Raw genomic sequence first — 12,520 nt, 5'->3', positions numbered from 1 at the left:
CGGTCCCTGTCCCTCAAGGCCTAACTCCTATATCCCCTCTCCAGAAGACTTTCCAGAATCTTCTCAAGTGGGGGTCCCACACTATCTATACCTGTCTTATAGAGCCTAACTCCCTACACCTAGTTGTATAAGTATCTGCAGACTCACCTTGCCCGCTGGATCAGACCATAGCCTCTAATATGCAAAGCCTGGATCTCACTCAGCGTAGGTTTCCCCTGGTGCCCAGGGCAGGGCCATGCTCCCTCCTCTTTGCTCACATCTCCATGATACCATACTTCACACTACAGTCCTGTTCATTCACTCAGACATTTATTAGACACAGAGATCAAAATGACATGGTCCCTGCCCATCAGAAGCTCACAGTAACAGTCACTCCCAACAGGTTTAAGTCCTATCTTCTCCGCTCAACCACCTCCAGTGCCAGGGAGCTCATGATCTAGCAAGGCAGCTACTTCTATTGTTAGTTAGCTCTGACTGTTTAAAAAAAAACAACGAAAAACACCTCTTCCTCACATTAAGTTGGAAAAACTAAGAAAATCCAAGTAAATGCCAGAGGTTTTGTTTGTTGTATCTATCACCTCTCACTCATGGTGGATTGTTCCCTTGCGTGTTTTGTAATCTGGGGATTATAAACTCATCTTTAGTAGAATTCTATCTTTGTGGCTTGAAAGCAGTATCATTTCTGTTTCTATTAGGCAATCCCTGGGTATTACAAGTTTATGACTACTTTCAATGAGCTTAGGGTGCTACAACACCAAAGAAGATAAGAATTTGAACCCCTAAACCCACATGAGAGCAGTCCAACGATGACAATTTCTTTTTTCCCAATCCAGAGCCCAGACCAAGCCAGAGAGCCTTCCTTGATGTCTACTTGGAACCATGTGTATTTTTTCTAGAACACCCTTTTGCTAATGGTAAAGCCTTTCTTGTCCTGATTTACATGGGCCTCTCAGTGCTGATTCCCTGCTGGGGGCAGACCCTAAGCCTCAACTCCTGTCCCCACCGGCTCAAGCCCCTTGGGGACTGAGGTTGGCCATCTCACCCACTGCCCCTCCCCACCCAGGGCAAAAGAGTATCACCTCTCATTTACCATTCTGGAATTTGGTTTTCTCTTCCTTTTTGGCCCCTGGGGATTCCCCCTTGCTCTCTTGCAAGCTCAGCTATGTACTTAAAAAGACATCTGTTACATTTTAACAAGCATTTCTAGGTGTTTTGTAATGGGACACTTCTCAGGTTACCTATCTGCTGTGTTACAGAAATGGAAGTCTGACCAGAGGTTCTAAAAGGGCCACCACTTACCTGGATGTCTTTCACCCACACTTGGACCTGCCCTCTGTATCAAGCAATGGGAAAGGGCTCAGCAACCCTCAGCCCTGGCTGCATCTCCCACTACCTCCGTGACTGCATAAGACACCAAACCTCTCCAAGTCTCATTTTCCTCATCTTTGAAACTGAAATAACAATAGTACCTGCCTCACAGGTTTCTAGTGAGCAACAGAAGACAAAATATATGGAAAGACACTGCCAAGTGTGACTCTAGCTACAAATGTTATTGTCCTAGCAACCCAGCAAGCCCAGTTCAGAAGCCTTTCTTCCTTGCAGCCTCCTCCTCTAACTGGAGATCTTTCCCTCCTCTGCCGCCTCGCCGCTCTCAGGCTGACCCTCACAGGCATTTCTTAAGCTGCTTAGATCACAGTTACGGGTAAACACGTCAGTCACCCCTCTACGCTGTGAGCTCCTCAAAGGGAGAAGACGTGGTCTGCCTCATGCCTGTGTCCCCAGATCCCAGCCTGGGCCTGGCACAGAGTAGGGCATTAAGTCTTGTGAACAATTGTAAACCATCTCTGCTCTGGAATGCTCAGTCTAAGAGGAAACAGACATACAGACAGTGACAATGTGTGACTGAGGGATACACTAGGGCTGTGGAAGCTCAGAGAGGCCATGACCCAGCTGAGGGGCAGAGTGCGGGGGGCGTGTAATTTAGAGTTATCAGGGAAGGCTTCCTGAAGGAGAAACACTTGAGCAGAACCTTCAAGAAGAAGGCTTGGTAGAAATAAGAGCTATCCAGGCAGACAAGACAGGAGTTTAAGTTAGAGAGATCGGCATATGCAAAGGCTCAGAACAATCGCGAGAGGAAGATCCATCTGGGGGAATGGCAGGTGGCTCAGTGCGCCTGAAGCCCACGATGGGCTGGGGGAGGTAATGGGAGACAGCCAGGGACCAAAGGATGGAGGGCGGCCCCTAACCTGTAGTGTGGCCTTGAGCAAAGCCCAAGTCAGCAACCTCCTCAGAGTGGGGCACGGGAGCAGGGGGGACTGTCACTCACCTTGATGGCCTCCATGACGGGTTCATACAGATCCGGGAAGCCGGGGAACCTGAACACCATGCAGTGAACCAGCTCCGCCAGCTGCTCCAGGCAGCTGGTCCCCGAGTTGGAGTCCTCCTTGACCAGAGAGGCCACCATTGGGGGGATGTGAGGGAGGAGCTGTGAGAGCAGAGCAGGGTTAGTCAGCACCCGTTTACCCACCTAAGACATGGGATGGTGGTCAGTGCTGGAAGCACCCAGAGCTCCTTGAAGCAAGGAGGTCTGCCCACCTGACCACTGGGCCCCTTACCTGCACAGGGCCCTGAGCTCTGCAGGCAGGTGACCCTCTTATAAGACACATGACCTTGGATACTCTTCCTCAGTCTCTTCATCTGTTTAATGCGACAAATAATTCCCTCCTCACAGCTCAGGGGAGGCCTGAGCCTGAGCCCCAGCTATTAAGTACCAGCCAACCAACCTGCCTGAAGCGCCTGAAGGTCTGAGTGACCAGGGCTCCTCTGTCACCCAGGAGTGACGCTGGGGCCACAATGTGGTCCGCTGGTGGCAGCTGACAGAACACGAGCGGCAGCAAACTTTTATATGTCAAGCACTCACAGTGCCATGTGGCAATTACTATCCCCATCTTACAGAGAAGAAATTAAAGTTAGAGAGGTTATGTAATTTGCCAAGGATTTCACCATGGGTTCTGGGAGAAGCTGGTGTCTCAGCCAGGTCTGTCTGAACTCAAAGTCCATTTCTTTCCTCTGTGCTACAGTGTTAACTTTCAAACCCACAGGGGAGCCACACCATAGTGTCCCAGGGATGGAAGAGTCAGGCCACAGAAACTGGGAGCAGGGGAGCTTGGGAGAAGGATGAAAAGAAATAAATATCTACCAAGTCCCTAGAATATGGCAGGCTCTTGATAAATGTCACCTCATCTAATCCTGTCCCACCCAACCCAGGCCCTGAGAGGTAAATGCCTGGCCCGAGGTCACCCCATCTAGTAAATGACAGAGCTGGGACTCAACCCCACATAACCCCAATCCCTGGTTCTGTGCTTTTCCCACTGCACAAATCAGGAAGCATAAAGTTTCTGCAGTGACCAAGGACCATGAGAAGCTAGGAAGGACACTGGATCAGGAGTCAGACCAACTCAGCTGGAATCTTCCTTGTACCGCTCACCAGCTGTTACCTAGGACATGCAACCTAATCTCCCTAAACTGCAGTTTCTTCTACTGAAAAATGGGGAAAATGATAGAACCTCCCTTTGGGGCTACTCCGGGAGTAAAATGAATGAACATGTGGACTGTCTTTAGCACTGTGCCTGCCACATAGCTGGCACCCAAGTAACACAGCTGCCATCATTCTAGGCCTGTCGCTCTACTCAGGACCCATGGGGAGGTCACACCCATTCTTTGGCCTCAGTTTTCTATCTGTAAAATTGGGTCTCAAGTCTCCTCCAGTCCTAACGTCCAGGACTTGGAGGTCTTGGGCCTCAAGCCCCAACCCCTTATGCCCCAACAGAGACAGCATGTCTGGCCTCCAGCCAGACCTGTGGAGGATGCAGGACCGCCCACCTTCGGGGCAACACGCAGGGGCCCTTACCAGGTGGAAGGCCTCATGGGAGTGCTGGAAGGTCAGGAGCATATACTTGAGGACAGACAAGGCGGCTCCCCGGACAATGGGATACAGAAGCTTGGAGAAAACCTGGAAGAAAGCCTCTGGTCAGGAGTCCCCCAGGCCTGGGCCACCCAAGGCCAAGGGTAGCCACAGGCCTGAAAGGGGGCCAGAGATGCTGGAGTTAAAGCAGCAGACCCATGTGGGAGTAAGAACACAGAGGTGCTCATAGACCTGGATGGATGCATGGGTGGTGAGATGGACAGCAAAACAGTTAGATATCTGATGGATGGATGGATGGATGGACATACCAAAAGTGACAGACACACACACTTTAATGAAGAGTCAGAAGAATGAATGGGGGAAACCTGAAGCCCAGAGAGAAGCAGTGAATTGTCCCAGGTCACAGCGAGCTTGGGTGGGAGCCCCGTGCTCTGCCTCCCAGACCTGCATTGCCCCTGGCAAGAGACTAGCAGGAAAGGCCAGAAGCCGGGGCTAGGACAGGGGCCCACCAACCTTCTCAATTTTGGCGAGTGACACCTCGATCAAGATGCTGAACTTCTTAACAGCGGCCAGGCCCTTCAGCAGTGCAATGATCCACTTGTCAATGTTCTTCCCCAGGGGCCAGGACACCCAGTCGATCATCCTGGTGAGGGGAGTGACCGTGACACAAGGATCAGGGAGGCCCAAACGCCTGGGAGGGGGCAGCCCAGGGACCAGCCATAATGACCTGAGATCCCCCCACACTGACTCACACCTACACAGGGCAGCCCTGGGATCCGTGGGATGAACAGAACACCTCTGGGAACTGCAAATATGCCCAGCACAGGCACCTGGCAGAGACTGGGGCTCCCAGCCCGGCAGAAGGGGAACCAGGCCCTCTCAGTATTCCCAACCTCACCTCATACACAGTGAGTTGCAGTGGCAGAACAGGGCTTTTGGCTGCCTCTGTCTGGACTGTGAGGCCCAATGGCAGGAGGAGTACTGCCCCCAGGCTGGAAGCTCTGGCTCCAGCAAACCCTTGCTTGTGACCTGGAGCAAGTCACTTACTCTGTAGCCTCAGTTTCTTCCTGTCAAATGGGGATAATACCTACCTCACAGGTTCGTTATATGAGTTAAAAGAGATAACAGCTAACAGCTAACATTTATGTCATATTCACTCTGTACCAGGCACTGCTCCATCTGCCTTACATGTATTAACCCTTCTGACCCCCTCAAGATAATGCCTGCATGCACTGAGCATGAAGCTGCCACACAGTAGGTGCTCAGAAAAACGTCACTAGTATCATTATTTTTATATTCAGTAGACTGGGCTATAAAGAGAACAATAGAGAGCAAAGCAAATAGTAGTAATTATGGTAATAATAGCTACCATTACACTGTTCTATGCACTTTACACGTAATATCTCATTTTATCTAATTCAATCCTCACAACAAACCTGTAAGATGAGTTCAATTATACTACAAATTATGGATGAGGAAGCTGAGGCATAGAGGGGTTGAGTAACTTGCCCAGAGTCACACAGGCAAGAAGTGGGAGAGCCAGGATTTGAACTCACACAGCTTATCTCCAGAGCCTACACTCTTACCCACTGAAGACAAGGAATCCAGGAAGGCCCAATGAAGACAGTGGATCTGCACACAGGTATGGAAAGAATGGCAGGGGGGGAGGGGGGATGCCAGGTAGATGGGGTCTGTAGAGCCAAAGGCCTGCAGGCAGGACGGTAGGCGTCATATTCGGGGATCACGGGCCAGGCATATGTGGCTAGATCACAGATGTAATGATGTTCAAATGAGGTGGGGGATGTGCAAGAGCTCTGTGAGCTGAAAAGCACCCAAACTCCATTTATCATACTTGCCAAACTCAGAAAGCACTTCATTAAAGTAATTTTACCTCCTATCATTGACCCTGTGGAAACCTGACAACTTCTTATACCACCTCTGCTATTACAGAGGGGAGAACTGAAGCTCAGAGACTTCACTGACTTGTCCAGGGTCACAAAGTTGGTACCCAGCCTGAGAGCATCACTAGGGCAAGGCTCTCTGTGTCTTACACATCCAGCCTGGGGCCAGGCACAGGAAGGGCTCAAAGAAGGATGGATGAATGAACAAGCATGAGGGCCTGGGCCCTCTGACACTATATCTAGCCCAGCAATCCCACCCAGTAGAAGGGGCTTCTGGGAGAGAGAGAGACCTGACCACCACTCGTCCCTCAGCCCACCTGCTGATGGCAGTCAGCATCTGGGAGTCGGTCACACTGTCATCATTGCTGAGGTTCCGGACGACACCATCCATGAGCTCCAATGGGAGGTGCTGGACCACACTGGCCAGGGCGCTAGATGGTGGCTCCTCCTCTGGAACAGGTGCCTGGGCTGAGCTTTGCAGGACAAGTGGACCCCACACCTCCCCTATCACCACATGTCCTTCATGCTACCAAGGAACTAGGGAGCCTGTGCAAAGAGCACATCAGGGCCACCTCCTTGCCTCCTATAGCATCCCAGCCTCTGATCTCATCTTAGCTCATTCACTCAACAAACCTTCACTGGCACTGTGCTGGGCAAAGAAAAAAGCACTAACCCCCAGCTGTGCATGTATAGGCATAGACCCTTAGATGGGGTAACACTGGAGCTGGCAAGAACAGGTAGGAGGGCTATGTGACTCGGCGGGAGGGAGGACATTCCAGGTGGAACCCAATAGAGATGAAAAAAAAAAAATTAGTTATCGGTCTTCCCTGGTGGCGCAGTGGTTGGGAGTCCGCCTGCCGATGCAGGGGACACGGGTTCGTGCCCCGGTCTGGGAAGATCCCACATGCCACGGAGCGGCTGGGTCCGTGAGCCATGGCTGCTGAGCCTGTGCTCCGCAACGGGAGAGGCCACAACAGTGAGAGGCCCGCGTACCGCAAAAAAAAAAAAAAAAAAAAAAAAAATTTAGTTATCAAAATTTGTTGTCCAGTTGTATAAAGACCTAGGTCCTTATACACCTGGCCTTGGTCCTTCCTCCTGCCAGGTACATTCCCTTCCTTTCCCCTGAACAGCCCTATAATCAGGGAAGGCACAGATTTTATTTCAGTCACTTAAACTACAGTCCAATTTCCACAGTTGTCAACGGAGGGCCAAGATTTACAATTCAGTTGACACATATAGGTTCTATCATGTCTCCAGACCTTCCACTCTGCCTGCCCTGAGTACCTTATCCCTGCTGCCTGGTGCTACCCAGCTCTCAAGGCCTGACTCAAAAGTCATCACTTCTACAAAACCCACCTGACCCAAAGGACATGATGACCACCCCACATCTTGTTGTCTCAGCCCCCTGGTCCTCCTCCAGGCCCGACTGATCTGGGTCCCCTCCTCTCTGCATACCCAGCAGGCACCACCGGATAGGAGCCCCCCACCCGGCAGGAGCGCATAAGGGGCCTGCTAACTAAACGAAGTAACAGCACCCGCCCCCACACACATACACACCTGTGCACCAGCATGCACACGCCACACCACGAGGTGGGCACGCCACACAGGAGACTCCGCACGCACGGGTCCCGCCCGCCCCTATCACACACGCACCTGTGCAGGAGATGACGGCGAACAGCTCCTTGAGGCAGGGCAGGATGGCAGCGGGCTGCGCGCGCCACAGCTGCGCCAGGAGCCCGCTCACCTGCTGGGCCTGCTCCAGGAACTCCACGGCACCCTCCTCCCCGTCGGCCGGGCAGCGGAAGCGGCCGAGGCAGCGCACAAGCTGCTGGCAGAAGAGCAGGCGGTGAGGGCCGTCGGGGACGCAGCGCGGGTGCCGCGCCAGCAGCCGCGCCACCTGCGCACAGGTCGCGGGCCCCGGTCGCTCGCACACGGTGCGCAGCACCTCGCGCCGCAGCAGCGCGAACACCTCATCGGCCGAGGGCCCCTCGGGCAACAACTGCAGGCCGAGCTGTACGCAGGCCAGCGCGCGGGCGCCCGGCGGCCCGGCGCCCCCCTGCAGCAGGCGCAGCACTCGGCGTGCGCTGAAAAATTCGGCGAAGACTTCTGGGTGGTGGCGGCCGGCCACGTGCAGCAGCTGGCAGCCCACGCGGCGGGGCAGCTCATCGGCGCTGCTCACGTAGAGGCGCGTGCCCAGCGCCAGCAGCGCCAGGCACTGCTCCCGCTCCAGCGGCTGCCGCGCCGCCTCCAGCACTCGGCGCACCAGCCCTTGCTTCACGCTCGCGGGGTATGATGACGTCACCACCGCCTCCAAGATCTTGTCCATGGCGGCCACGCTGCAGGGGACAGGGAGCAGGGTCACACTCTGCCCGACAGGACCGATCCCCCACGTGGTCCCCTGCGTGCTGAGGCTTGGGGGCAAGCAGCTCAACCTCTCTGGGCCTCAGTTCCCCATCTGTGAAAAGGGGCAAGGATACCTACCTCCCCCGGAAGTGACGTGATGAGGAGAAGCACAATGCCTGGCATATAATAAGCCCCAGTGGGTTGCAGTTATTGCTGATGAGCGCCTTTCATCTCACAAAGCCTACACCTTAGCCTTCCCCCTCCTCCACCCCTTTGCCCCTCTCTCCTCAGGCCTCCCTGGGGACCTCCATCGGTTCTTGGCGAGGCAGGTAAGAGCTGGATCTAGAAGCTGCTGTCCACGGTCTTGGCCAAGCCATGTCCTGTGGGGAGATGAGCTGTGCACATACACAAATCACACCTCCAGAAAGGAAGGGCTGACAGGGCTTCCAGAGATCTCTGGTGCACTTTATTCTGCCCCCAATCAGCTTCTTGCTCTTTCTCAAATGACCTACCCTTTTCCTCTTTGTGTTCTTTGTGCCTTTTGCCTGAAACATCCTATCTCCCAAGACCTCCACCACTAACACACATTCATACAACCAGGCAAAGTCCTACTTTCCTTTAAAGCCCACTTCAAACACCCAATCCTTAATGAGAACCTCCGTGGACTTCCAGGCATGAATTCATCCCTCATCTGGACTCCTACAGCCACCTGTGGCCTCTTCCTCTGTTGCAGCTGGGATCACATAGTGTGGAGTTGTACGGGTCCGAATCTCCTCCACTAAGGCAGATCATCTCATCTCTGTGCTCAACCCTGCACAGGCAGGCCCTGTCGCCTCCCAAGCCTCAGCCCACACCAGCCCCTCACTGTGGGCTCACTATGTCCTCCCTGCCCCGGGCTTTTGCACTCGCTTCTCCCTCCCCTCCTTGCTTGGCTCACCCTGCAGAGCTCAGCTCAAACTTCTTCCACACAGAAGGCCTGTCTGACCTCCTTGTATGGGTCAAACGCCCCTGTTAACAATTTCAGAGCATCCTGTCCTCCTTTATAGCACTTATCATGATTACTTGATTGGGGTCATCCTCCTCCACTATACTATATAGGTTCCTGAGGGCAGGAACCAAGTCAGGTTTTGTTCACCACAGTATCCCCAGCACCTCGCACAGTGCCTGGCACACAGTAGGCATTTGTTGAATAAGCAAATGCAGAGTGTGGTGTGAGTTACTGCTACCTTATTCCTCTGAGCCATAATATACTTCCCTCTGTCCTTCCACTCCATTTTAGCTGTTTTCTGGAAAACTTCATCCCAAGCTGACCCACTTTGATTCCTGATTCTCATGCTGGTTCCCACAGGTTCAGCTCCTAAAAGGCAGGACCACTTCTTTGCTTCCTTGTATAATCCCACACTAGGCAGGACCCAATATAAGGTTCAGTATACACTAAGTGTTTAATTAAACATTGTCTCAGTGAAAACTACTCTACTGTTAAGACCTGGAATAGGTGTGAAGACAAGCCAGAAACTTCCTAGATGATGGGCCAGAAACTTTTATGCAAAACCATAGATACTGTGGGACCCCAAATATGTGCCAGGCCCTATGGAGACGCTCCCTTCTCTGTCCTAGCTCTCCACCGAGATTAAACCTCCATTACTGCGTGTGTTACAATGCAATGGGCACATTTGTTTCTCTCTCTCTCACCAGGCTGTGAGCTCCTTGGGGCAGGGACCAGGCTTCTTTTTCAATGGCTGGCCAGTCACTGCAGAGTAAGGCTAGACAATGTAGCCAGGGCACAGATCAGTGGTTCCTGAATGCTGGCCTGGTTGCCTCAGAATCACCTGAGCACTTAATACAAGTTCATATGCCCAGGGCCCACCCCAAGCTTGGAACGATGTTAGACTCTATTCTTTGAGATTCAACCGGGATGCATTCTGCTTACCATCCAGCTTACTTATGCTCTCTGAGCCTCTATTAGGAGAAATCCTAATCAATGAGATATTGACATCATGTGTGGAGGAAGAGGACCTGGGGGCAGGCAGAAATGGAGTTCTGGGGCTAAGGAAGGCTCTGGAAGTGGAACGAAAATCAGACTAGGAATGAGGAGTCCTGCATTCTAGTGTGACCTGGAGTAAATCCCATGTAGTCCTGCAACTCATCGTGTGACCTTGAGCACATAATATCGTGAGCCTCTTTTCTGTAAAATGGGGATAAATGATATCAGGCTGAACCACATCAAAGGGAGGGATCAGATGCTGGCAATCTCCTATCATTCTACCTGATACCTATCACATAAGGTGGTCTGTGCCTGGCAGCTGGGAGCTTGGTCAGTGGAGCCATTCTGTGAGGGCTCTGATCTCCGAGGCCAGCCCTGCAGCCTCTGTGCAGTCTGTGGCCTGACCACTCCAGCAAGCCCTGCCTATCTGCCCCCACTCCCACGCAAGCAGTTTGAGGTCAGCTGTCACCATGGTCACCAACAAACCCACTCAGTAATATCCTGGATGCATTCATGCAAAGGGGTTTTTAGAGGAGTGGACCTCACCTGACCCATCCCAGGCCACGGAAGGGAGGCAGAACAATGCCTGCTCTCCCCACGGCATGGATGGGGAAGCCAAGGATCAACAAGGGAGAAAGACACGGCCTTGGCAGGGTGGGACTAGAACCTGCACTCATCCTCTCTAGGGGAGGAAGAAGCAGACCCCCAGTGCTCCTCGGGGGAGGGTGGGTTACCCTTCCTTCTAGGCTCTGGATGAGGAGATGGCCTGTCGACACTGGCTCTGACCCAAGAGACAGCTGCCCCATGCCAAGTGCAGCAGCAAACAGCAGCCATGTCTTCCCTCAGAAAAGCCTGCGTTAAAGCAGGAGACTAAGGTTCTCTGCTTTCAGAATCACCAGGTGACCTTGGGTGAGTCCCTGCTAGGACTCCTCAGCCTTCTCATCTGGAAAACAGGGACCATTCTGGGCCTACCACTGATGAGGTTGAGACAAGGTATAAAAAAGATAAGGGCAGGGAGTTCCCTGGTGGTCTAGTGGTTAAGACTCGGGGCTTTCACTGCCATGGTCCAGGTTTAATCCCTGGTTGGGGAACTGAGATCCCTCAAGACACAAGGTTGCAGCCAAAAAAAAGATAAGGGCCAGATAATAGATAAGAATAGGTAAGAGTCTATTCTTGGGACATCTGGCACTGAGAGGCAAAACCGACACAGTCCGGGAAGAAGACGAGGAGACACATACTCCTGATCCAGCTGATTCTACAAGGAATTTCATCCATTAGCCCTCGAAGCCAACTCATCATTTCCACGCTCTCCCCTGAGCTCCAGCCCCACCCAAGATCAGCTCCTCTTTACCTCTGGCCTGGACTAGCGTAGAAGCCTCTTAACCAATCTCCTTTTTCCCCTCCTCAATCCATCCTCCACTAGAGACATGTGTCCCGCAGGAGTACAGAGTCCAGGCTTCAAATCTAGTCCAGCCACTACCCCCACTGTGGCCACAACCATCAATGCTGGTGTTTTTCCACCTCTCAGAGCCTCTGAACCCCAGAATGGGAGATGATCACCTGCCCACCCCTTTAGCCTTTCCCAGACAGTGCTGCGGCTCCTTCCCACACCCTTGGCTTATATCTCTCACTGCTGACATGACAGCCTGGGAGTCCCAGCAACACCCAGTCCGCTCCAGGACACACAGTTAGCACACAAGAAAATCATGATCCCTCCCCTGGAAGGCTCAGATCCCTTTAACTGTCCCTCTCAAACGACCCTCCACCTTTCCACTGTATATTGACAGGTCTCTGTTCCTGCATAGTAGAGCCTGACTATATTCAATCTCCATCACCCAGTCACCCCCAAAGCACCGTGCGTGTGTGTGTGTGTGTGTGTGTGTGAACAGCTCCAATGTCCTGCCTCACTCCCTCCCTGGGCCCCAGCTCAGACTTCCCCATCCCCCCCTGGTCTTTCCGACACACCCTGCAAATATCATCAGATTACCTCATTAGACAATAAACTCCATCCTGCCATGCCCCTGCTCAGAACCCTCAAGGCCCCCCAGCCCCTTCAGGATAAGGTCCAAACTCCCGAGCCTGACATTCAAGTCCTTTCTGTGACACTAAACTAATAAAGGGGCAGGTGGGAGATGAACTTGACAAACTCCACTTAGTGGTGAATCTACAGGAATTTGAGCCGTGGGCTTTTTCCTGCTCAACACTTTGGTGAAGTTTTCTCTGCTGAGAAAGGGCTTCTTCCTCTTCTCTCCTGGCAAATTCTGACTCATCCTTCAATACCCAGGTCACATGCCCTCTCCTCTGGGAAGCCTTTCCAAATCCCCCTGCAACTCAATCTTTGGGCTTTGGCTTCCAAAGGACCGCTTC

General features: G+C 52.7%; 1 protein-coding gene across 1 annotated transcript in view; it reads right to left on the bottom strand.

The window, feature by feature from the left end:
• The window catches only part of USP35 (ubiquitin specific peptidase 35), a 74,356-nt gene that overhangs the window by 60,071 nt on the left and 1,765 nt on the right, over positions 1-12,520 (bottom strand). Inside the window, exons 2-6 of the mRNA XM_060160122.1 lie at positions 7,480-8,162; positions 6,144-6,276; positions 4,439-4,568; positions 3,911-4,012; positions 2,327-2,485 (exon numbers count right to left, since the gene is read on the bottom strand). Coding sequence (XP_060016105.1) covers positions 2,327-2,485; positions 3,911-4,012; positions 4,439-4,568; positions 6,144-6,276; positions 7,480-8,152 — 1,197 coding nt within the window. The 5' untranslated portion in view covers positions 8,153-8,162. The remainder of the gene's footprint in view (positions 1-2,326; positions 2,486-3,910; positions 4,013-4,438; positions 4,569-6,143; positions 6,277-7,479; positions 8,163-12,520) is intronic.

The sequence above is a fragment of the Lagenorhynchus albirostris genome, chromosome 9 (assembly GCF_949774975.1).
Source record: "Lagenorhynchus albirostris chromosome 9, mLagAlb1.1, whole genome shotgun sequence".
Classification (NCBI taxonomy): Eukaryota; Metazoa; Chordata; class Mammalia; order Artiodactyla; family Delphinidae; genus Lagenorhynchus; species Lagenorhynchus albirostris.
Note: the sequence above shows the minus strand (reverse complement) of the source record. Positions and strands in the feature narration are given on the sequence as shown.